General features: G+C 54.5%; 1 protein-coding gene across 1 annotated transcript in view; it reads left to right on the plus strand.

Moving 5' to 3' along the window:
• Positions 1–796: 796 nt before the first annotated feature.
• Fam20c (FAM20C golgi associated secretory pathway kinase) overlaps positions 797–25537 on the plus strand; it is a 54592-nt gene continuing 29851 nt past the window's right edge. The window contains exons 1-3 of the mRNA XM_006996092.4: positions 797–1389; positions 3098–3276; positions 12295–12373. Coding sequence (XP_006996154.1) covers positions 797–1389; positions 3098–3276; positions 12295–12373 — 851 coding nt within the window. The remainder of the gene's footprint in view (positions 1390–3097; positions 3277–12294; positions 12374–25537) is intronic.

Raw genomic sequence — 25537 nt, forward strand, 5'->3', positions numbered from 1 at the left:
GAGCCGCGCGCGCAGAGCCGGAGCCCGCGCTGCCTGCGGGTTCCCTGCCGGGCCTCTCGGGCTCCCGGCTCAGCCCGGAGGAGGCGCGGCGACACCGCGGGGCGCGGCCGAGGGGAGGAGAGAGCGGAGCGCGGGCGAGCGCCGGGCCGGCCGGGCCTCGCGGGGCCGCGGCTCCGCCAATCTGCGGGCGCTGACGCGGGGGGCGGCTCCGCGGCGCTCGGATATCAGCGGGCCGGGCGCGGGGCGCCTGGAGCTCCGCCGTGCAGGCGCTGCGCTCCGGGTCTGCCCGCTGCACCTGCCAGATCGCGGCTGCGCCCCGCGCGCCCCCTCGCGCTCCCCTTCTCGCCCCAGCCTCTCCAGCTTGGCCTCCTAGCTGCAGCCTAACACCACGGAGGAGCCGCCTTGTCACCCGCCCAGCACCCGGAGTGGCCCAGTGGGAGCACTGCACTCTGGATCGGATCCGTCGCGCCCAAGCCGGGATGAACAGCCGCGTCTTCTGCCTACACGCCCAATGAGTGTGGTCGCCGTCCCGGAGACCCTCGTCCGCTGCTGTGTTCCCTGTCATCACTGCCACAGACGAGGGCCGCTGGCCGACCCCCGAGATGGCCTGGAGAGCCGGTGCTTTGGTGGCGGGTGTCCTCCCCGACGTCCGAATCTGGGGACAGCCCCCGAGCTGGTAGCTGTTCATACGCCGAATGGACCTTGACCTGCGAGTCGTTGCCGGCTTGCTGCCAAGCTGAGGGGCGCCGGTGGAGCGCGCGTCCGGAACCCCCCGAGCCCGCTGGCCTGCGCGGCCATGAAGATGATCCTGGTGCGCAGGTTTCGTGTGCTCATCCTGGTGGTGTTCCTACTGGCTTGCGCTTTGCACATTGCTGTTGACCTGCTACCCAAGCTGGACCGGCGCGCCGCGCGATCCTCCGGGGAGCCTGGCTGCTCCTGCGCTCAGCCAGCGGCAGAGGCAGCTGGCCCAGGCTGGGCCCAGGCGAGGAGCCGCCCGGGGGAGTCCGCCGGTGGCGACGCAGGCTGGCCCAACAAACATACACTGCGCATCCTGCAAGACTTCAGCTCAGATCCAGCCTCTAACCTAACCTCCCACTCCTTGGAGAAGCTGCCTCCTGCAGCGGAGCCGGTTGATCACGCTCCACGGGGTCCGGAGCCCGGCTCCCCGCCACCCCGTGACCCTGCGCACCGGCCGCTGCTTCGAGACCCTGGACCCCGGCCACGGGTGCCGCCCCCTGGCCCCAGCGGGGACGGATCGCTCTTGGCCAAGTTGTTTGAGCACCCACTCTACCAGGGGGCTGTACCTCCTCTGACTGAGGACGACGTCCTGTTTAATGTGAACAGCGACATCAGGTTTAACCCCAAGGCAGCGGCAGAGAATCCTGACTGGTGAGCAGAGAGTGGGAGGCTGGGGTGGGGTTGGCGCACCCGACCCTGCCGGGAATAAAGACACCCCCTAGAAAGCCATTTCACAGGCCAAGCATTTTGTGTACCGTTGGGGACTCTTAGAGGAGGCTGAGTAGGGACGCCTGGTGGGCGGGGCAGATGCGCCTTTTGCTCTGGGCCCTGCCTTTGTCTCCACAATGATTTCCTAGGGAGAAGGGTTGATGGGGTTTGGGAGGCCCCTAGTACCCTGGTGTGGGAAGCTGGCGGCCCACCAGGAGCCAGGAGAGCACAGTGCTCCACCTACAAGGAAGCATGCTGGCCAGCCCTGGCGATGGCTGAGGAAGCAGATGAATGAATATGTTGGGAGAGCCAGCCAGGGAGAGTGGGAGCCGCCTTCCCCTGGGAAGGGCTGGGCTGCTGGCTCTGAGACCGATGGGTGAGCTGTTCGGGGTGGACACCTCCAGAAGGCCTGAATGTACCTAGTAAGTCTTTTAAATCCAGTCACCGGGGACAAAAAGCAGCTGAGAAGTGATGTTGGCTGTGTGGAGGCCTCCTGGCAAGGGTGTGAACCGGGGCCACCCTGACTGGAAGGAAGACGAGCAATCCTGGATGGAGTTCTCTTCCAAGCTGCCCAGCTTTGTGCCCACCCCCACCCCCACAGCTGCACAGATCCAAATAAGCCCGGCAGAGTGAAATATTAACCACCAGCTGGCTAGAGCAAATAACCTGCAAAGGTTCCCGGGCAGCAGAGAGAGAGAGAGAGAGAGAGAGAGGAGAGAGAGAGAGAGAGAGAGAGAGAGAGAGAGAGAGAGAGAGAGAGAGCCACCCGTCCAAAACAGCCTCAGAAATCCTTCCCCCCCCTGGAATGGGACCAGGCCCTGTGCCTTTTGCCTGCTGCACATGTGAGCTGTGTGGTGGCTTTGGGGCTTTGCTGGCCAGAAACCATCCAGCAGAGGCAGCTCAGAGAGTGGCCAGGGTGTGGCTTCTTGGAGGACCCCAGCCCTCCCTCTGCTTCTAGTGTGGGACAGACTGGAGTCGAAGGAGCCTCACCTGTCAGTGGCAGCAGAACTAAAGTGGCCCCTCTTCCCTTCCAGCCCAGCAGGCTCCCAAGAGGGCCCGTTCTTCCTCCAGACAATCCCATGGCCGGGGAAGGCAGGCAGCAGATCTTCCCTCTGAACCTGGGCTGAACTGACTGACTTCCTTCATCTAGCTCTCCCCACTTAGGGCTGCACTCATTAAAAATCAAATTCAGCCCCTTGCATCATCCCTGCCCCTGGTCTTTGGAACAAAGGCAGAAAGCTGGGGAGGTTTCTGGCTGGCTGGGTGTGCCTACGACTTCCAGGCTGTCTGGCCCCAGGAAAAGCTGACGGTCCCCCTTCCCACACACTCCCAGTTGACATCATTCTTGTGGGGGCACTTTTGGTGACCCCAGGACAGAGGTATTGGGAGAGCGCTGACACTCTGGGTCTAGGCCGGTGGTAGTTAGGGTTGTCTGTGGCGTCTCTAGAGGGTAAATAGGAATTACAGGCCTTAAGGTGTGTTATTAGGTGGTGGAACCGCAGCCGGGAAAGAAAGTGCAGACAGAGCAGTGTAAAAGCAGCTCTTAGTGAACCTGTACTTTGAACCCGACCCTCAGGCCAGCTCCCCAACATTCTTCAGCCTTTTACCTCTCTTTTGACACTTGACCGTAGCCTGCCTTTGTTCCTTGCAGGCCACATGAAGGTGCTGAAGGAGCGGAATTCTTGCCCACCGGCGAGGCAGCCGTGGAGTTCTATCCTAACTGGCTCAAATTCCACATTGGCATCAACCGGTATGAGCTGTACTCCAGACACAACCCGGCCATTGATGCCTTATTGCAGGACCTCGGCTCTCAGAAGATCACGAGCGTCGGTAGGTAGCTACCTGCTTGCCGCTTGGTGCAAGTGTACCTTGGTGGACGAACACCAGGGCTGTGTGAAGCTGGCTTCCTATGCGGGTCGCTGGCAAAAGAGCCACACCTTCTAGAGGTGTCTAGATGGCCACCTTGGTGATGCAGGAGCCAGATGGATACCTCAGGGCTCATCGCTGGCAAGTGAGGGTCACCACTTTGCCCCCAATAGGGTTATATGCACAGACATGCAGGCCCTCCCTCCTCCATAAAAGAATGCCCTGGTGACCCGTGGTGGCTGCGGCACCTCCTTCCAGCACCTATGCATGGGCCATCTTTGTCCCTCCTGTAGGGGCAGTTCGATTGCATGGCTCAGCCAGGGCCTGAGGTTCTGAGCCTGCTCCCTTCAGAACTCAGCAGGGGCGCGGGGAATCTCACCAGGTCAGGGAGGAACCAAGTTGGAGCCTAGGTACCCTGGATGGAGCAGTTTAAAGGGAACATCTCCAGGGCTTTGTGATCTAATGAGCCAAAAAAAAAAAAATCCAGTTTTAAATTTCAGGAAAATAGCGCATCAGGGGCAGTTTCTGAGCAGGATGTTATCAGGTTGTGAGTGATTGATAGTCACTGTGGCTTGAGAGGTGACCTAGGACAGGCTGAAGGCTGGGGCTGTGTATGGGGTGGCCCTGGTGTGCCCAGCTGCACGTGCTTGGGTAGCCTGCCATGTGTCTTGAAAGCAGATCTGCTAACAGGCTCCCTCCAGTTATGGGCTTTGGTCCAATTGCTGACATGGAGCAGTTAGAAGCTGCCTGCCTGCGGCAACTACCTCTTTAGAGGTGTCTGGGCCTCTGCTGATCCGTGTGTGTGCTGGGCTCTTGCCTGGACAGAAAAGCCAGGACCCACAGTTTCCCCCAGGGTTTGGCCAGCTTACCTAGCGAGCTAGTGGTCTTTCATGCCCCCTCCTCCCACCACAGGGATCTGAGTGCACCCCCACCTGACCCTGCCATGCCCCTTATGGAGTCCAGAGGCTTTGGGATGAGTGAGGAATAGTCCTTGTTCACACAGGAACTTCGTTATAAAGAAGACACAATGCCCCTTTCTCTTTGGAGTATTATAATAGGACTGTTAAAGAAATACCCAAGCTGGCCATGAAGGTAAAGCCTGTCATCTAGCTATTCAGGAGGCTGAGACAGGAAAATCCAAAGTCCAAGGCCAGCCTGGGCAACTTAACAAGACCCTTTCTTAAAATAGTAACTTAAAAGAAGACTGGGGATGCAGCTTGGTAGTAGGGGCTGGGGTGTGGCTCAGTGGTAGAGCACCTGCCTAAAATCCCTCAGTGAGGTACTGGGGTGTGACTCAGTGGTAGAGCACCTGCCTAGAATCCCCCAATGAGCGGCTGGGGGCATGACTCAGTGGGAGAGCAATATCCTAGCAAGTGGAAGGGCCTTGTGGTAAGATTGGCCTTCAGAAGTACTGTTGCCTCTGTGGACCACTCAGTAGAGGAGTAAGGAGCATGTACTACAATGACCTTGAAGATGGTGACATCCTTAGGTATGTGCAAAAAACAAGCCTAGGAGTCTTGAATGCTAAATGACCCCAACAGCTGGCCAGCCCCTTGTGGGTGCTTCGATTTCTTATTCCCTTACCTCACTGATACCTGTTCTATACAAAGGTGAGGGGATCTATCCCAGGATCTTAGAGATCAGGGGAGAGCGGGGTTCCAGGGCCTCACCAGTAGCTGTGCTCCCTCGAGGACCTTTGTCCATCTTCATCCTTCGGGAAGGATGATGGAGGTAGAACTCTGGCTTCACCGTGGGGTGAACAGCTCTGTTGCCGATGGAGGAGCAGCCTAGACTCAGCCTCCTGGGCCTTGGTTTGGTGGAGCATCCTGGAGTCGGTCAGTACCCTTTTGGCCCAAGGGATACTTGAGGAGATCCTACACTGATGTCCCGGAACACAATGGCTGAGGTGGTTTTCGTCCATTCCCATCCTGGACATGCTGGGTCCTTCATTCTTCAGGTACCCAGCAGCTATTGGAAGGTAGATCAGTGGAGATGGCCATCACCCAGGCAGACAAAGGACACTGCCTGCCCGCAGAGTGTTGAGGGATCCCAGCTGTACCAATCACTAGTCAACAGTGACTTCAGTTAAACAGCTACGAGGCAGAAAAACCTGATCTAGCCTGAATGTATCTGGGGGTGACAAGTGAGTCTGAGATCATTGTAAAAGATGGCTTTTTCCCCAAGGTGAAGTCACAGGTGCTTCATGGCTGGGAGTAATGCTTCCTTTCTGGATCCGCAAATCCTGCTGCCCAGAAGGTTCAGATACGTGGCATCTGCCCCCCCCCCCCCAAGTGGAGCCGGCTTCAGGGTGTAGATATGAGTCAGAGGCAAGAGCAGAACTGGACAGCACCTACCTGGTGGATCTCTAGGTGGCAACCATGTTTCAAGGCACACCAAGCCTCTTTGCCTAGAATGCCGGTGTCAAACAGACACCGATATCTTCTCAGGGCTGCAGGGTTTACACCTGCAGAAGTGGGCCTGGCCCAGACATCTTGCTCTGTCGGGAGTAGCCTGAAATGGCTGTCCATGGCCACAGCATCATGCCCTGGAGATTGCACACTGTCCTGGAGACTGCCTGCTGGAGGCAACTCCCTGCCACTCTGGCCAGCCTGACTCATCTTGAGCTGCCCCAAAGGTTGTCGTGGGTGTAAAAGTCCAGCCAAAGTTTTGAGTGGACACCTGGGTCCTTGAGGCACAGCCTCTCCTGGGCATTCATTAGAGCCACTGGGTAGGTGACAAGCTGGGCGCTCGTAAATAGGATTTGCTTCTGCCCGGGGCCTGGTGCTGCTGTGACCTAAAGTAGAGCCTCCAAAGGCTAGTCCTGTCTTCCAACTTCCTCCCACTACTTCAGAAGCTGATGCTCCACAGAAGGGAGATTTGCTTGTGGGTAGTATCCCCTTGCTTCTGACTCAGGGTTCCCTGTGGCCCACCAGTGACAACTTTATTTTTGTATTTTTAAGTTTGTGTATGTATAAGTGAGCATGTATGAGTACGTGTGTTGTTTGTGTTTATTAGCGTCTGTGCACATGTGTGTATAGGTGTGCATTCGTGTTTGTGGGTATATATGCAGAAACGTGCCCATGGGGTGAAGGCCTGAAGTTGGCATTAGGCATTTCAATTATTTTTCATTTTTAACTCGTCAAGGCGGGGTCACTCACTGAATCTGGACTTTTCCAGCTCTGACTAGCCTAGCTGGCCAGCTTGCTCCGGGGATTCCCTGTCTGCCTCGTTAGGGCTGGGATTACAGGCAGCCACCACATCTGTACAACCTTTACTTGGGTTCTGGGCTTCCAAACTCTGGTCTGTATGCTTGCTTCACAAGCACATTATCCACAGAGCCATGCCCCAGCCCCCGAAGTGATGACTTTAATCTTCAAGTTGTTCATCTCACTATGAAATATGGAGCCCGGAAGTAACTGTTGTGATGGGAAATGGTGCCAGGGGGGTTCCACACCCTCTTGGAATGGTTCCATTAAGTCTCGCCTGTTTAGAACCTCTTGCTCCTTTTCGTGAGGCTCTGTGTGGCCCACAGCGCAGCTGGCCAAGGCCAATAGAGATTTATTTATAGCCAGGCTCCAGGCTGCCTGGTAACAGGCCACTGCTGCCTTTAAAGAAAGAGGCTCCCCACACATCCACCTCTGCTCAGCTGGAAGTCAGGCCTGCCACGCCTTCGGCTGGGACCGGTGATAATCAAATCGCTATCGTGTACAATTGCGAATGCAAACGCTCTACACTTGAAATCGCTTGAGGGAGAAGTCTCCCTGGAAGTGGAGGGTCCGGGCGGCCTCCGGCCTGAGCAGAGATCTCTAAGGTGGCTCCATCTAGGTCAGATCAAGGCCCGTGGATTCGAGAACAAGGCAGAACAAAAGAAAACTGACTCCACAGGACTCAAGTCCTTGTCATTAATTGATCTGCCCGAGGGAAAGAATGGATGGAGATGGAATCTGGGAGAATTGGCTGTGAGCGTCAAGGAACAAAGGGCCCATGACGGTGGTGTCCCTGGAAATACTGCCTGTGAAGGGGGTGGGGGAGGGTGTCTCATCCCTGTCTGATGCAACAGAGCTACAGCTCTCAGGAGACAGTGTCAGCCACAACAGGGTCACAGGTCCTTGCCTCTCACTCGCGGCATGCGTGAGGGGCGGGGAAGTGGGAGAGTGACCGCAGGTCGCAGACCTCAGTGGTAGAGGGACCTCCTGAAATAACAAGGACCCCAAGATCAAGTGCACCTGGGAGGCAGTGAACAGCTATCCGTTGCTCAGTGCCACAGGACAGAAAGACAAGAGCAAGGGTGTTCTCCAGCGGGGCCTGGGGTTGCCCCAACCCACCTCGCCTCTCCCCATTTTCTCCTTGTGCAGCCAGGAAGCTGCAGGGATTGAGCCAAGCTCCCATGCTCTTGGCTTTCGGCAGGACAGAGCAAGCTCCATCCGGGTATTTCTGGGGTTTCTTGTGACTGCCACTCTCAAAATAAAAGTGAGCTGCCCGAGAGACAGCATGACATAGCGACACCAGGCTGGAGGCTACAGAAGCTGCCCCACGTGGGTCTGGTCTGAGCCAGTGGCAGGCTTGAAGCCGAAAGCCTCGCAACAGGCCAGGAGCTTGAAGACCCGGCCGCAGCCACAGTCAACGCCTGCTCCCTCAGCTTGTCCAGCTCTGCCTGCAGTGCCGGCTTTGGGGAATCTGCCGCTGGCCACCATGTAAATGTGCCCCATGCCCATTTCCTCAAGTCAAAGACTAGCAGGTGGAGAGGGACTCTGTGGGTGCCCAGCATCTAAACCATGGTCATGCCTCTTCAGTTCAGGGACATGTGAGACAAGCTGGGGAAAGCTGAGTGGTACATTCTCCGAATGTGAGTCTTCCCTAGGGAGGCCTTCGCTTACAATGCAAACACCTGCCTCCATTAATCTTCCAGAACAGTCTCCCCTCTGTCCCTTAAAAGGCAGCAAGGGGTGTGTGTGAAAATAGTCAAGCCACTGCCTGACGGACCCCAAACAGAATCACCAGTCCCCTTACCCAGATGAGACAACAAGGTCAAGTCCAGCAGTGGTGACGTCCCCAAGGGCCACCAACCGATATCTCAAGTGTGACCCGCTGGCCTTTGTTGGTTTGTTTCGAGATAGAGTCTTTTGTATCCCAGGGTGACCTCAGACTTGCTGGGAAGTAAGGATGACCTTGAAGTCCTGAGCCTCCCCAGTGCTCAGGAGAGAACCCAGGACATGCTAGGCAAGCACTTTACCAAACTAAGCTGCGTCCTCAGTCCCCAATAGGTCTTTAAAAAAAATCAAATTAGTTCATATAAAAAGTGGTCTCAGTCCACTGGAAACCACACAATGCCCTGTTAAGAGGTGTCCAGTGGCTCTCAAGCCTGGAGCGTGGGTCTCACTTTCCCACAGAGCCACCTCTCTGCCCCAGTAAGGGGGGAGGGGCTTTCCTCTAAACATGACCTTCCATCTGTCTCCACGAGGAAAACCCATGCTGTCCACTGGCCCTGCCAGCTCCTGGCCCCTCCCCCCTGACCACCCATTTCTGGCCCATCTCCTTAGTGCCCAGTGGGGACAGCCTAGCACACAAGCTGGTGGGTATTTGTGTCTGTTGCCCACCTAGACAGACGTCCTGAGCCTTTGCCGTTACACAGAGCAGTCTGTGTCAGATATGTGGGGTCTGGGCTCCAAGCAGACTGTCTCCAGTTACCTTCAGACAGCTCGCAGTGCTAAGGGTAGGCTGAGTCAGGACAGAGCCTTCCGGTTTGTACCTTCGTCACCTCAGGGCTCTGTGTTCTAAAGTTCTGGTTGCCTCCCTTGCAGGGGGTGGGGTGGTGGGGGGGAATGGCCATATACCATGTCGGGGCAACAGGGAAAAGATTGACAAGACTGGAGTGTAGCTCAGTGGTTAGAGTGCTTGGCTAGCGCGTGCACAGCCCTGGGGTCCATACCCAGCACTGCGTAAACAGCACTGAGGACGCGGAGGCAAGAGGGTCAGGAGGTCAAGGTCATCCTCAGCTGTATAGCAAGTTTGAGGCGAGCTTCCGTTACAATGAGAGCCTATTCAAAGCAAGAAAAGCTGGTGGCAGGGGAGGGGTGGGGACAGGCCAAGCTGGCCCGATTAACGCAATATTTCGCTCTTTGAAAGCCAGGATTACAAACCTGAAAAGGAGTCTGGTGCCCAGGAAGGAGCCGTTAAGCCCAGGAGTCTCTGTTATTAGGTGCAAATGGGACACGCACCAAGACTTAATGGTGCCACAAACTTTTTAATCACCTCCTGCTTTTTCACTTTGCCGGAAATGCAGTGGATGTTCGGTGTGCAAATTTAGAAAGCACAGATAAGGAAAAGACAGAAAATTAAAATCCCCTGCCAGTCTCCCAAGGGAGAGGTGCAAGCTGGCTGCTGGTCTGTGTCTCAGGGCTGAAAAAAAAAAAATCCATGTGTCCCTGTCTTCTGGGGGGTGGAGAATGAGGTTCCTGGAGCATGAATGTTTCATAAGCTGCCTGCTTACTCGGCAAACCGTAAGCATAAGGCGGGGTGGTAGCCACGCATATGATGGGGTCACCACCAACCACCTGCCCTGGGTGCTGTGCTTGCATCCTGAGTTTGAGAGACGCGTGAGGTGTGTGGTGGCCCGAGAAGGGCACAAGCTCACACCCCCACCTCTGGCCTGGTGGAGCCCCAAATCAGTCTTAAGTCTCCGATGCAGCCTGTCATACACAGCAAGCAGCCAAGGCCCAGCAAGGTCCCCCCCCAATACCAGCCCCCCCTGGGGGGGCTGTCCCCACGGTCTAGGTGAGTCCAGGCCACTGCTGTTCTTTGAGCCCGATCCTCTCCACAACTCATGTGACTTTCCCCGAGGGGATATGAAAAAAATGCCCACTCTCCCTAGACAGGGCACTAATGACCGGACCAAGTCTGGCTTAGTGAACCAATGAGTGTATTTGGGTAACTTTGTACGGATGACCCAAAGGCAGCTGTACCACACAACCACCATGGTGTGGGCGAGACTCTGGAGAACCACACCCCTGGAGCCCCCTGTATGATCCACAGGCAGCTCGGCCTGAGGGAGGGTCTTCTCTCCCCGTCAACGGTTACTGCTTCTATTAACTAGAACTTCCTAAGCCTTTTAAGTTTCATTTACTTGCTAAATCTTAATGAGCCTCCCACAAAGAGTGATCTTTTTTGTTTGGTTGGTTGGTTTGGGTGAGTTTTTTGTTTTGTTTTTTACAGGGTCTCAGTGTGTAGCCTTGGCTGTCCTGGAACTCACTGTGTAAATCAGGCTGGCCTCAAACTCGTAGAGGTTCACCTGCCTCAGCCTCCTAAGTGCTAGGATTAAAGGCGTGTGCAACCACATCCAGCCAGGAGGAGATGTTTTAATTAGCTACATAAGGATAAGCAAGCCTCCATGGCCCCATTTTACAGAAGGGGAAACTGAGGCTGGAAAAGTGAAGGTTCCTTCCAGGATACTCAGCCTGGGGAAGCTAAGCAGACTTTGGTGTCTAGATCAGAGTGGTCCGCCGTGGTCATTCTTCCACCGAACATGGGGTAAGACCTTGGCGGCAAGGTCTTACGATATAGCCCTGGCTAGCCTGGCACTCACTATGCAGACCAGACTGGCCTGCAATCATAAAGATCCCCCTGTCTCTGCCTCCCAGTACTCAGATTGAAGATGTGTGCCTCCAGGCCCAGCTCCACCACACCTTCAGGCTTACTGTTCTGTGGCATCCTCACACATGCATACACCCGTGAGCCTTCCCTGACCCTGGTGTCTCAACCACAGTCCTCTGCCAGTCCTCTACCTGGGGACCAGATGTCCAGAGCAAGTCCCCAGTTGCCATCACCACCACCTATCTCCAGCCTCCTTCGGGGGACTCTGGATGCCCCTGCACAGCCTTCCCATCCTTGGCCTGCCTCCGCCCCCCACCAGGGCCTATGTCTGCACTTTTATGGCCAACCCTATGCGGCCCTAGGAGTGGCTGTCGCGGTGACCTCCGGCCCCGGCACGTGCCTGCATTTCTTCCTACACCAAGGAATGTCAAGTTATCTCACCCTGTGTAACTTCCTGTCTACCCACATGTCCAATGCAGGCGTCTGTTACATCTGTAACACGATCCCTTGCCCCGGGCCTGCCATGGGTACACACCAGGCATGCTCCTGTGTGCATGGGCTTGCCACATTGTGCAGTGTGATGCCCCCTTCGTGTCCCTGTGCCCTGAGCAACCCAGGGGCACTTGCCATGGCTGACCTAGAATAGAAAAGCCCCCATGGCTTTTTCCATCTCTTTCATCAGCAACAGGGAAATCCAAGGTTAGGGGAAGAAAGGTCATGTTGGAAATCCATCTGCTTTCTGACATGGTGAGGTGCCAGAACATTGTGCCTTCTGGAACCTTCTGAAGCTTTCCTATCCCTCCATGTCCTGATGACATAGGAGCTTCTAACCTAAAGGTACTTGGGGGTCTCTTCAGAGTGACCACTCAGACCCTCACTAAATTCTAGTAGCTTGCCTGTGTCTGCCTAGGCAAGCAGTGATGAGTGAGTGAGTGTGTGTGTGTGTGTGTGTGTGTGTGTGTGTGTAGATGTGGGTGGGTATTTTAAGGGTAAGTATGGGGATGTTTATGTAAGAGTGGAGGTGTTGTTTGTGGGGCATAGGGTGTGTGTAGGTGTGTTCGTGAAGTATGCATTTGTGTGGAGGTGTGCATGTGTGTGTCTGCACTCCTGGACTGGCAGGCAAGTGCACCTGCCCACCCCCTGGGCCCTTTGCCAGTTCACACTGTGGAGTTTGCTTAGGACTCAAAGGCTGCATGGGGGGCGGGGCAGCTCGCTGGGGAGCATCATTGCTGCAAAGCGCACGTCTCAGGCACAATGGGCACCCCTAGCCACGTGCAGGAGATCCAGCCGACTGGTAGTTGGAGCCTTTATCCGGCTCTGCTGTCTGGGGGCAGCTGGGGGCCTGGGGCAGCCACCGAGTCACCCTGTTTGTTCTTCCCTCCCTCCCTGCAGCCATGAAGTCAGGGGGCACACAGCTGAAGCTCATCATGACCTTCCAGAATTATGGGCAGGCGCTATTCAAACCCATGAAGTAAGTGCCTGACACCAGGGTGGGCGTGAGGCCGGGCCACAGTGTGCAAGCATAAGGCCGGGTGGAGGGGGGGGGCAACATTTATCTGGGGGTGAACTGCTGTGATGGCTGAGTGAGGAGCCAGGCTGTCTGCACCCTCCTGGTCCCTCTCCAGCCTGACACCATCGTCACACACCTAGGGATGGTTGTCCATCCTGTTCTGGGAAGGTGAGTGCTTGTATTTAATAAGGGGCTGGCAATGTGGGGCTGTAAGAGACCCCTGGAGGCGAGACTGCATTTTTCTAACACGCTCAGAGGCTGTGGGGGACTCCACACCGGGCCGATGGTGCCATCCAGAGCTCTGCAGGTGGTATGGCCTATTTCTTTCTCACTCAGCCTGCTGTCCAATCCAGGTGGCGGTGGGGCACCGTCAGTCACCTGTGGGGAGCCTGTACATCATACAACTTCATCCTGGGGAGATGGCTTAATCAGTAAAGGGCTTGCCACAAGAGCATACGACCTGAGTTTGATCTGTAGCACCCATGCTAAAAGCCAGGCATGGTGTGGCCTGCTTGTAATCCAGCCCTGGGGTGGCTGAGGCAGGGCCATACCAGGCACTCACTGGCCAGTCAGTCTAACTGAATTGGTGAGCTCCGGGTCCAGTGATAGACCCTGCCTCAAAATACAAGGCTGAGAGTATGCATGTGCACATGCACGCGCACACACTCACACAACTTCATCCTAACATGAAGTAGTCCTGGAGTGGGCTCTCTGCCCCACAGAAAGCCACAGAAGAGGTAGACATCTCATCACCAGCATCACCGAGGGAGTGCTATGGAACACCTGTCCACTCAGGACACTCAGGAGTTGCCAGAGCATGCGTCTCATTGACACAGCTGGCTCCCCTGCTTGGCCCAAGGTTTTGCATTTTTTTTTCAGCAGACAGGCTCTGGTATTGTTCTTTAACACACGGGTTGCAGCCACAAAGGCCAAGGAGGACATGCGTATCATGGAGTGAGGCTTCAGTTCAACTGGCTGCAGGGTGCAGGTCCCTGGACCAGCTGTGTTAGCCGACCAGGTCTCAGCTATCTGCTCTGAATTTTCTACAGATCTGGCTTTCCCTCCTGTTTAATCCTCAAATTGGAAAAAAAAAAAATGCTGAGTACTCCGGAATCAGGGAAGGCACTTTGCTGTTCCTGTTTGTTCTATGTCTCCAGGCAGATCGGCATGGGCTCACGGGGGAAAATGGGCCTCCCTGGCTTCCCAAGGAGGACAGGCAGCCTGTTTCATATACAGGCCTTCGGGAGCACCTCCCACTCCCACAGGCAAAGGAAAACCTGGTCATGGGGCTTAAACCAGGACACAGTGAGGCTTATGCTGCTGCCTGTGATGTGGAGCGGCCAAGGGTGCCACGTGGCTTTGCGGCTGAGAGTACAGCATTTCTTTCCCTCTTCATGCAAGGAAATGTCCCATGAGCATCTGTCCTGTGCAGGGAGTGATGTCAGCTTGGCATGAGAAGAGCCACGGGCTGGACACCACCACTCAGGGTCAGTGTACACAGTCAAGCATTAGGCGTCCCTGTCCTTTAGGAGCAAGCAGAAGGTCTCCACATAGCCTGGAGCCTGTGTGGTCATCCCAGGATGTCCTAGAGGGCCAGATGCCTGGGAGAATGGCATGACTTCCTGTAGTTTCTCAAGGGGGCTTTAGTGGAGACAGAATCTCACTGTATCCCACACTGGCCTCACACTCAGCAGCCCTCTAACCTCAGACCTCTCAGAGTGCTGCCATTACAGAATGAACCTCCACGTGTTGCTTAAAGGAGGCTTGCTCCCTCCCCTGTCTCTCCCTGCCTTCCTCCCGCCCCGCTCCCTTTCTCATTCTCCTTCCTTGGGCAAAGAGTTTTATGAGGCCAGCCTAGCCTCACATGTGCTCTGTAGCAGAGGATAGTCCTGAACTTCCTGTCCTCCTGTCTCCACATGCACACTTCTACCACACCCTGTATATGCAGTACTAAGGGTGGAAGGAGCCCAGGGCATTGTTCATGCTAAGCCAGCACTCTACCAACTGAGCCCCATTCTCAGGCTATTTTAAGGCTGGTTTCTGGTTTTCGCAAGGACAGTGCCATGAGAACCTGCCTGTATAGAGGCTAGCTAGGGCCAGGCCAGGTGACAAATGAATCAGGACAGCCTGCTGCTGGCCAACATCTGGGGACATAAATGAAAATGACAGCATATGCATCTCCTTTCCAGCCAGGTTCTGCGAGCCTAGGCTCCGGGAGGCAGGTTTGTGCTTCCTGTCTGAGAAGTGTATCTTCAAGCCTGGCAGAAATTTACAGACACGTCCAGAGCTGCTCAGAGAGGCTCCCCGTGGCCCAGAGTTTCAGGACAGCAAGCCCTGGAGATCCAGATGGCCACATGAGTGGAGATAGGGGTGGTTCTGGGTTCTGGTTTGTGTCCTGTCTCTGTGTGAGTAGCTGGAGAGTAAGGTATGTCCAGCTGTGGACAGCTGCAACCATAGCCGTTCCCAGGCTCTTGAATAGCCTGTGTCCCATGAAGAGGGAGAGAAATGGGGCTCTGCACTCAAGGTTTTTATGTTTTGTTTCGTCCCCACAAAGGAGTCTAAAGACAGGCTGTTCGTAACTACATACAGACACAGAGCCTGGGGTGCTGAGATGTCCAGAGCCCTATAAGGAGCCCCAACCTGGTGGGCACCACCCTATCCCTGAGTGGTCACATAAGGGGCTAAATGGGACCCCCTTGGGAATCCCACCTCTCCTTGGAGGGCTCCTAGGGCTGTGATTGGAATAGGGGAAAATAGTGTGTGGCCTGGATAGGGTGGGAGGTATCAGCCAGGTGAGGGTGTTGCTAGGGAAACAGGTTAAGGAAACGAAGACTCAGAAAGGGAAAGGGTGTGTTTAAGGCTGGCCAGAGACAGAGCCTGAGGCCAGCCTGGACTTTGTCTTCAAAATGGGCATGGGGCGGGTGGTTGTGGGTGGGGTCCCCATGCCAGCAGGTGGCCCAGTTTGCTGTAAACTTCTCACACTGTCTGTCTGGGTCATTTTGCTGTCCCTCCATGGACCAGGTCCAGAAATTTCTGGGCACCTGAGACTTATTGACTCCAGTCCTCCGGCCAGCGATGGATGACCCTGATGACCTTGGGCAGGGGCCCAGGACCTGACACTGGTGCCCATTTTGTCCCTGCTCCTCTGAGGCTATGGAATGATGTGGTTCTTGGCCATGGCCGTAACGAGTCGAAACCCATGACAGGGAATGGGGAGATTGCTCAGCCAGTAAGGTGTTCACGCACACGCGCGCGTGCGCGCGAATATGAGGACCTAAGTTGGAGCTCTAGAACCCGTGTGAAAAAGCCAGGTGTGGTGGTGCACGCTTGAAGTCCCAACCCTGGGGAAGTCGAGTCAGGAGGATCGCCAGGATGGGCTGTCACCACGCAGTGTCAAGGAGTTACGTATTTTAGCAGACACTAAAAGACACATACATACCTTGCAGGCATAGTGGATCACAGCCGTGATCCAGAACTTTGAAAGCTGAAGCAGGAGGATTGCCATGAGTTTCGGGGCTAGTCTGGAATACAGTGAGTCCCTGTTGGAGGAGGGGGAGAAAAGGTAAGGGGAGAGGAGGAGGAAGAAGGATGGGAAGGAGGAAGGGAGGGACGAGGAACCCACAACCAGCACTGCAGCTCATGGGGGGGGCGGGGGTGTGTGTGTTCTCAACCATCCTCACATGCTCCGACCCTTCCATACAGCTCCTCACGTTGTGGTGACCTCAACCTACAATTATTTTCATTGCCGCGTCATCACTGTAGTTTTGCTAATGTTGTGGGTCATAGTGTAAATATCCGTGTTTTCTGATAGTCTTTGGCAACCCCTGTGAAAGGGTCGTTCGAGACACACACACACACACACACACACACACACACACACACACACACCCGCCAAAGGTGCCATGACCCACAGGTTGAGAACCATTGCTTTAAAGTATTTAAGGTTTTCTTTTGTTGTTGTTTGTTAGTTAAAAAGTGGCCTTCCTGGCACCAGATGCGCACCACTGGCACCAATTCCAAAACCACTCGCTCGAGTCCCGTAGCTTCCGGGCCTGAGTGCCCTGTGTATCCCTGACCACTTGTTTTTATTGTTCTAAGAGGAAACTCCTTAAACATCTAGCCGTCTCTCCCCACCCCTCCCCAGCACCCGACAACCACTAATCTCCTGTCTCGCTGTGTGGATTTGCTTATTCTGGGTTTTCATGGGCATGGATCGTGTGGTGCGTGGTGCCTTCTGTCTGGCCTACAGTGATGCAGTCCTTTCCGAATTCACCCATGCTGGGACGCATGGTAATGCTTCCCTTCCTTTTTATTGATGAGTAATATTCCATTGTGAGGATGGGCCATGCCCTGTTTATCCATCCATCCGCTGGTGGGCATGGATTGTTCTCGTGGTCTGTAATGGATAATGCTGCTTTGAACCTTTGGTCACGTGGACATGTTTTAGGGGTTCATGTGGAGGGGGGTTGCATGCATGTGCGTTGTGAGAAATTATTTCCCTGGAGAAAGATAAACAGTGTAGATACCCTCTTCTAACAACAAAACACAGTGCAGTTTTACCGGAGTTCACCTGCGGAACCAGTAAGTTTATTGGGCTTACAGAGCATGGGTGAGGGAACCATGGCTACCACACCTAAAAGTCTTCACCCAGTGTGGATGGGGGCTTATTCAGAGTTGCACGAATAGAGCGCCTCCCCCCGCACTTCAGTTAACCTCCCAAGTCCTATAGACAGTGATTCTCAACCTGTGGGTCATGACCCCTTTGGGGGGTCCCATATCAGATATCCTGCACATCAGATATTTACATTATGATGCATAACAGCAGCAAAATTACAGTTATGAAGTCACAACAAAAATAATTTTATGGTTGGGGGTCACCACAGCACGAGGAGCCGTATTAAAGGGTCACAGCATTCGGAAGGTTGAGAACCACTACTATACACTCTAGTACCTCACAGGCCCCAGTGGCCACATGCAATTGCATAAAATGTCTGGGAGGAGCAGCTGGAACCTCAGTTGAGGTCTCACGGCCTTCTGAGCCTACTCCTTCCCCAAGGGAACACCAGTAGGTCTGCTCATAATGGCCTCTTGCAGCAGACAGTGCTGATCCAGTGAGAACGGCGTTTGTTTTATTCAGAGGACCCCATTTTATAACAACAAGTGCGGTGCATGTGCATTGGCCAGAGGACACCCTGGGGTGTCGTCTTCAGAAACACCATAAGCCTCCTTGGAGACAGGCTCTCTCACTGACCTAGAACTTACTAGGAGGACTAGCCAGAAAGCCCAAGGGATCTGTCTGCTTCCACCTCCCCCGCACTGGGATTACCATCATGGGCCACCACACCTGACACTGTCACATGGATTCTGGGCACCAGATTTGGTTCTTCATGCTTTCAAGGCAATTATTTTACCACCTTGGCCAGGCCCCATGTTTGGGGTCTCTTAGGCACAAGCCTTGGAAGGCTACTGGATCTCTCAGCATTCTCATTTGTTTACATCTAGTTTCCATGGTAGCTGTGCCACTTTAGAATCCCGCCGGCACAGCCCAGGGTGTCAGCTTCCCCAGTCTCCACCAGCACATCCTGTACGTCTGTCGTTGATGGTAGCTGTCCTCATGGGTATGAAGTGGGACTTCTCAGTGGCTTTGGCTTGCATTTCCCTGATGGCCAAGGACACCAGAGTCTTCTCATGAGCTCGTTGCTCATCTGTATGTCTTTTTTGGAGATACACCAGTTCAGCACTCCTGCAATCTCTTTGGCTGGTTATTTGTCTCTTGTTATCAAAGGGTTAAAAAACTCTTATTACATAGATGGTATCCTTTGAGGCTATGAGTTTTTAGGGTGTCCGTTTTATTCATTTTTGTTATTTGTGGGTTTGGTGAGCTATTTAAACTTTAGTATAATTTTGTGTGCGTGTCAGAGAAACCATGAGGCCTCCCTGGGACTCAGTTGATCATCTGTCCACAAAGCCTTGTAAGATATAAAGCCTGAGAGCTTATCCCAACTCTGCCTTTGGGAGCTGGCCTAGGATATGCCCTGGATGCTTCGCCAGAAGCTGCTTACAGGAGCAGAGCTGAGCAGGGTGGAGTCAGCTGCAGGCCTCAACAGTACAAATACCAAGTTGTTTCTTGGAAAAGAACCTTCCAGGCATGCCTGAGGCTGCCCCTGATGCAGCTTGACCGTCTCATGGCAGAAACACTCATCCAGCAGCGGCAGGTACTTCCAGAGGTTCTGGGTTGGGTCTGGCGCAGACATGATTCAAGGTCCAGGCTCGTGGGAAAGCCCCAGGGCTGTGATCCCCAGATGCGGGTCACTTGGGTGCTGAGTAAGGGATGAGCTAGTGTGTGTGTGTCTAGCTCACCATGGCAGCTGTGGTTACTATTTAGGCAGTCATGCACAGAATGCACTGGAGAAGGAGCACCTGTGAGGCAGGCAGATGGACCGGCAGGCTTCCCCCAGGAGGGTCAGGAGGGTCAGGGCTAGAAGGAAAGACAACCCTGCAAGAACACTCAGCCGGAAGCAGCCTTCAAGGAGGCCACGAGAGTGTGAAGGTCAAGTGAAGGCCAGATATGTCCAGGCCGCAGGCGGGGCTCTCCCCCTCCCCGTGCACAGTCCAAGAGGCTGGCTGACACCGTCAGGATCGGCTCCCTACAAGGTTTCAGCTGCTCTCTCTGAAGCACAGGCGTCAGTGCGGCAGGTACTGGACGCAGCTGTCCACAGTGGACTTCAGCTCCTCCGATTTCAGCTGCTTACCAAGTGCTCAGAGCTGCATGCTGAAGGGGTACCATGCTGGAAGACATGGGCCACACATTCCTGTGGGGTCCGGTGGGAAAGTCTGGGGTCTGAGCACAGACATGAGCACTGAGTGAGACCAGGCAGCAGCCCGATCTGAGGACATTTAGGACCTGGACATTGGGCCCTTGCCTCAGATAAGTATTCGGGCTGTCAGGGTGCACAGTTCCTGCCTCAGTACAGGATGGGTGAGCTGGGGGTGGGGTGGGGTGGGGTGGAGGCTGTGGGGAATGAGAGTGGGAGCGTGAGGAAGGGGAAGAGGATGCCCATGGAGGCTGGGCAGTGGGATGGAGGAGGGCACTGAGGAAACTGTTCTAGGCTGGTTCTTTGTCGCTGGGATAAAACACGGATCAAAAGCGACTAGGCTAATAAAGGGTTTATTTGGCTTACAGGTTACAGTTCATCATTGAGGGAGGTCAGGACAGGAGCTCAAAGCAGGAACCTGGAGGGACACTGCTCACAGGCTTGCTCAGCTTGCTTTTCTATACAACCCAGGACCACCTGCCCAAGGGTGGCATCACTCACAGTGACCTGTGCCCTCTCACATCAATTATTAATGCCTCATGGACAAACCCAAAGGCTAGTCTAATGGAGGCGATTCTTCAATTAAGGCTTCCTCTTCCAAAGTGACTCTAGTTTATGTTGAATTGACAAAGTTTAACCAGTACAAAACCCTTCTCTGGGCACAGTGACTTCTGGCCTTGTGGCTGATGGCATTTGGCGACCCACTTGGGACATCCACGTAGCACCTGGAGCACAGAGGAACACCTCTAGGTCAAGTCCTAGCCACAAAGCTTACTGTGTGACCCATCCCTCCAGACTGTTCTCTTTGCTGGGCATAAGGTCCAGGACCCTTCCCTCCCAGAAGGCTCTAATCTAGGGAGGAGGTCACTCTACAAGGAGGGAGGACAGCGATTCCATCCTACATGTAATCTACTCTTTGCCTGTTTGATTCCTGGCTGCATTTGCTTTCATTTCCCAAGGGATTGGAAAGAACATTCAGTACATTGCTAAATGACTCTCGGTAAACATCCACCTTGAGTGGCCCAGGGGTGGCTTGCAGAGGCTGATCCCAGCCTGGGGAGTACCTCAGCCTCTGGCTAGTGGGACAGCCTATCCTACATCCTACCTGGTTCCTGACCAGACAGACCCAAAGGTGCCACCACCATTCAGAGCTGTGCATACCTGTGGGCTGGGACTGAGGTGTCTCTGGTGGTGTGGAGGAGGGCCACCCTAGGTGGACCTCGCGTAGGGGTAGGGTCTGATTTAGGATGTCCTGGACAACCGAGTTGCTGTGCAGGGATGTGGCTGTGGGTGGTTGTGTGAGTGGGCAGCGGAGTACTTATCGATCACGTGGGTGCCCGTGGGTGGTTGTGTGATGGCGGGCAGTAGTGCAGCTGGATGGTTTTGTAGCTACAGGCAATTGTGTGATTGGATGGGCTGTGACCATGGGTGATTTTGTGACTGGGTGGTTGTGTGACTAGATGAGGTTATGTGACTAGGTGATTTGTGTGACTGTGGGCAGCTGGGTGGCTGTGGGCAGTTGAGGGATTTATGTAAATGCCAGCTCTGTAGCATACATCACCATTCTTTGACTTGCCCGGGTATCACATGTGTGTATTATTTTGTGATCGACTGTCCTTAATGGTGGAAGAACAAGGCTTGAAGAGTCGAAAGCAAGCAACAAGCAGACCACAGGCCAGGATATGAGGCCAGGATTCCTAGGTTAGGTGCCAGGGACACTACTGCTTGGAGGAAAGACTACCTAAGCCTGGATCCAGACATTGTCTGCTAAGGGGGCATAACAACTCCAATCCAGGCTGGCCTAGAACTCACTCTGTATCTCAGGTTGGCCTTGAACTTGTAATAATCCTCCTGCAGCAGCCTCCTGAGTGCTAAGCTTGTAGGCATATGCCACCATGTCCAGCCCCTCTGGGGCTTTTTCCAGTGTCGTGCAGTATGCTGGTGACCTCAGTGGTCTACACTGGGCCCAGTAGTGTGGCCCTTGGACACTGTAATGTGACTCACTGTCTTCAGTGAAATCACAGTGGGAACCTCATACCCTAGCCTGAGTCTGGTTAGTCCTTGTGGCAGACATCGAGGGTTGTGGGTGGCCTCCCACGTGCTGTGTGGATCATGTCCTCTGCCTGGCTCAGCCCCAGGCTGGTCAGGAAGTGGGAGGTGGCAGCCAACAGTCTGGAGACCTATAGCTTATGCGGGTACAACCTAAACCCAGATGAGCACAGGGCATGACTGGCTCAGAAGCCTCGGAGGTCATTAAGGGGCTCAGCTGAGAAATACAGTGAGTGTTTCATCCTAACAGGCCATGCACCGAGCACCTGCCTTTGGACACCACTGGGGAAAGGTGGATGTGGCACCAGGGGCTTCTTTTCTCTGTGTGTTTCTTTTCTGGGTGACAGGAAGCCTGGTCACCAGGAAGAAGGGGTTGGGGAGGAGCGGGCAGAAGGCTGGAGAAGGCAGGGTGGGATGGAGACGCTGTCCATGTCACAGACGCCTGACGCTCAAGTTTGTGCCAAAGAGCCGGTGTGTAAGTGAAGGAAGGAAGAGGAAATGCCAAAGACGGGCTGGAGAGGCGACGGGCTGCAGAGGCGGCTCAGCTGCTAAGAGAGAGAGCTGGCTGCCCTTGCCCAGGACTCAGCACCCACACGGCGGCTCACAACCCTCTTCCGACCTCCTTGGACGCCAGACAGTCACGGTGCACTTAAATACGTGCAAGCAAAACATCCGTACACATAAAATACTAAAATAAATCGGGGGGGGGGGGGGGCCAGGGAGAGGGTCTGAGACAGTAGAAACAGCCCGGGCAGAGAGCTCTGGCTTGGGGTCAGCCATCCATTCAGAGACCCTGTGGTCTCAGACCCTGTGGTCAAGGCTGTTCAGTGCTAGGAAGGGAAGGGGAAATGGGGGGGGGGGGGGGAGGAACAGAGTTTCATGCTGAGCCATCCGGGCAGGAGGCCTTAGGGTATTCCTGAGCTGAGGAAGGGGCCTCAAAGAAGTTCTGAAGTCAGGAAGGGGTCTAAGCATGTTCCTGGGGTGAAGTGCCCTCTGACAGGATGAACAGAACTTTATACAGGGATGGTCTTGGCAAGGCTCAGGGACACTCAGGTTTGAGGCCCAGTGAGCAGGGTTAGAGATTTCCAAGGATCCCCTGGCCTGCTGGTGAACAGCTCATGCTTTCGTTGCTCAGGGCCTTCACCAGGCCCCCAAAACAAACAGACTGCCCATCCCTGGTCACGGTGTGGAGCCAGCAGAGGCCTGGGCCTGACCAGAAGTAGACAAGGCCCCTTTTGTATCTACTGTGCGCTCACACTGGTCTCCCAGCCTGTGCCCATCCTTGGCTGTACTGTGGCTTGGCCTTCTGGCTTTCTGAGAGGATCACAGATCAGAACCTTAGACCTTTACTCATTCATCAAGGGGCCTCCTGAACCCCTGCATACCATCTGGGTTGCTCTGTGACTCACCACTCACAAGGCTGCTGGCCTCTGGCACATGGGACTTGTCTGAAAGGTAGCCTTCCTATACCCGGTTGACAGAATCCTGTTCCGTGTTCCGTATGGCCCCAGCCCCCACCTGGCATGCGTATTGGGCTTTCGCTCTGAGTGACTGCTGAGCCACCATGAGAAAGACACACTTCCCCGCCCTGGGAGACAGTCAACACAGACTAGTGAAAGGGACACTCCAGAGGGAGTAGATCCTATTGTGAGTGGAGCACACCCAGGCAGAGGAAGATGGACCGTGGTGGTATCAGAGAGCCTAGGGGCTGGCAGGGAACCCTGCCACCAGCTCTGCGCAGAGAGAGCCACTCTTACGAGCAGGCACGGATTCTGAGGAGAGCACCTCAAAGCAGGATTGGAGCTAGAGAGTAGCTGCAGGGAGGACCCGTGACGGCACAGGAGGCCTTACAGGCGCTTCAGCCACCTTCTGAATGGCATCTGGTGGGAACATGGGCTATGGCACTCTCCTCTGGTTCTCCCCGGGCAGCAAGAGCATGAGATGGCGTCGGAGGCAAAGCTGTAGACACAGGGCCAGGAGTTGGGACCAGGCGGGCAGTTCTGTGGCCCTGTGAGAGGAACTGGACACAGGAGACCCTGGAGTAGCAAGGACGTGAGTGTCAGGAATAGTGGGCGCCTTAGCAATGGGAACAGTCCTGGAGGCCACTCAAAGACTTGAGAGCCAGGTGGCTGTGAGCTGGTCTGCGCGTGTGTTGTGATATGACCCGCTGGGTAGAGTCCCTCAGCCGAGCATGGGCAATTGCGGGGTGGGGGTGGGGGATGGGGGCGTCTCATGAGAACATCCCATGAGCTATGGGGTGGGCCCCACCAGGGCACTGGCACAAGGATGGAGGGAACCAGGGTTCACAGCAGCCCAGCACCTCTGGACATCTTAGTCTCTGATTCCTCCCTGAGGCCTGTGGTCTGGTTTCCCAGGCACTGTTGCGAGGAGCAGATGACTGGTAAGAAATGTCCTGCTCCCCTAAGGGCTTGGGTGGTGGGGAGGAGGTTGCCACTGAGGTTAACTGAGGGCTGGGAGATCCAGGACCCAGGTCTGAGCAAGGCAGAGGGGAGAGGCCCGGTGGAACTAACTGAAACATGAGGAACACCAGTGTGAGAGTCAACAGCGTGTCGGGAACATGCATCCATAGGTTTATACATTCTGGGTGAGAGTGTACAGCTGTGTGTACATATATACATGGACGTGCTTGTGTACATGAGTATGTGTTCCATGCATGTTCATGTGTTTCCATATTTCATGCACATGTTCTTGTATGTTTTGCACATGAGTAAGTATGTACTGGAGTGAGTATGTATTGTATGTGTGTTCTTATATGGATATATAATATATATATATATTATATACCCATGTGCATATTGCATGTATATGCTTTTATGTGTGAGTATGTGTTGTATGTGCTCATGTTTATTACATGTGTGTGCTTGTATGTATGGGTGTTTATTCTGTATGCTCCTGCATGTGGGTGTATATTGCATTGTTCCTACCTGACGTGTGTGTGTGCACGCTCGTGTGTGAGCATATGCACATTTATCTGGGTCAGAGCCAAAGTTGTAACTACAGAGTGGCAGCTGGGACCTGGACTTGGGGGGCAGATGCTGTGTGTGGGGTGGGGGGTGGACATGTCCTTGCAGTGACTTTGCAGAAGGGTCTGTTGGTGTTGGAGGCATTCCCAGCGGCTGCTCTCTTTGGAGCACTCTCTTTGGAGCACTCTCTTTGGAGCACTCTCTTTGGAGCACTCTCTTTGGAGCACTCTCTTTGGAGCACTCTCTTTGGAGCACTCTCTTTGGAGCACTCTCTTTGGAGCACTCAGTGTCACCTTCCTGCCTTGGATAGTACGACACTGGCTCAGGTGTAGACAATTGGGTCATTTTCAGATCTGGGGATTATGTTTGTAGTCATAAGAACATGATCTGTATTAATTTGAAAAACAAGCAAGCAATAACCCTGACAGAGTCAGCTTAGAGATCCAGGAAGCAGAGGATCTGGGACACGGCAGGAGTTCAGGGGCCTCAGAGGCCTGTGCGCTGCCCCCCACAGGGAACCTGTCCTCAGCTGAGCCTGGGCTCAGAGCCTTCCAGCACAAACCCTCCGCTCCTGGCCTGCCTGCACCTCTAACAGCTGCTAGCTGCTGAGGTCCATTGTCAGCAGAACAAGCAGACTCTAATGAGGTCCACGACATCCGAGGTGATCTTTGTGAGAGGCAGGGGTGGAGCTGACCAATCAGAGGGCCATGTGGCACCACTGGTAAAAGAGTCTCCCTTGTCATCCCCGCTTTGTTCAGCTGGAGCTCTGTGGCCTTTCTCCTTCTGTCTAGGGGTCCCCATGTCCAACTTCAGGTCACAGCTACCACCTCTATCCCTCTTGAACCTCTGGAAAAGACTGGTCAGGAACTATCCCATGCTACCTCCAGTTCGGTGAAGAGGTCTCAGCCAGCCTCCCAAGAGCCATGGTGTCCTCATACATTCACAGACAAGGACCCTGAGCACAGGAAGGAAATGCCCCCAGACCATGTGTCTGCAGAGCTGGGACTCACCGCAGCCTCCTCCCTTCAGTCTATCTGGTCAGCACAGGTCTTCGAGCTGTTCCGATCACTTTCTTTTGTTTTCTTTTTTGAGACAAGTCTCCTGTCAGGCTGCCTTCAAACTCACTATGTAGCTGAGGGTGGCACTGAACCTGTGACCTCCTGCCTCAACAGCTTAAGGCCTGGGGTTACACGTCTGTGCCAGCACTCTTCTGGGCTTTTGTTTGTTTGGTTGGTTTTTTGGTTGGTTGGTTTGGTTGTTTGACTTGGCTTGGTTTT

Source organism: Peromyscus maniculatus, chromosome 23 (genome assembly GCF_049852395.1).
Source record: "Peromyscus maniculatus bairdii isolate BWxNUB_F1_BW_parent chromosome 23, HU_Pman_BW_mat_3.1, whole genome shotgun sequence".
NCBI lineage: Eukaryota > Metazoa > Chordata > Mammalia > Rodentia > Cricetidae > Peromyscus > Peromyscus maniculatus.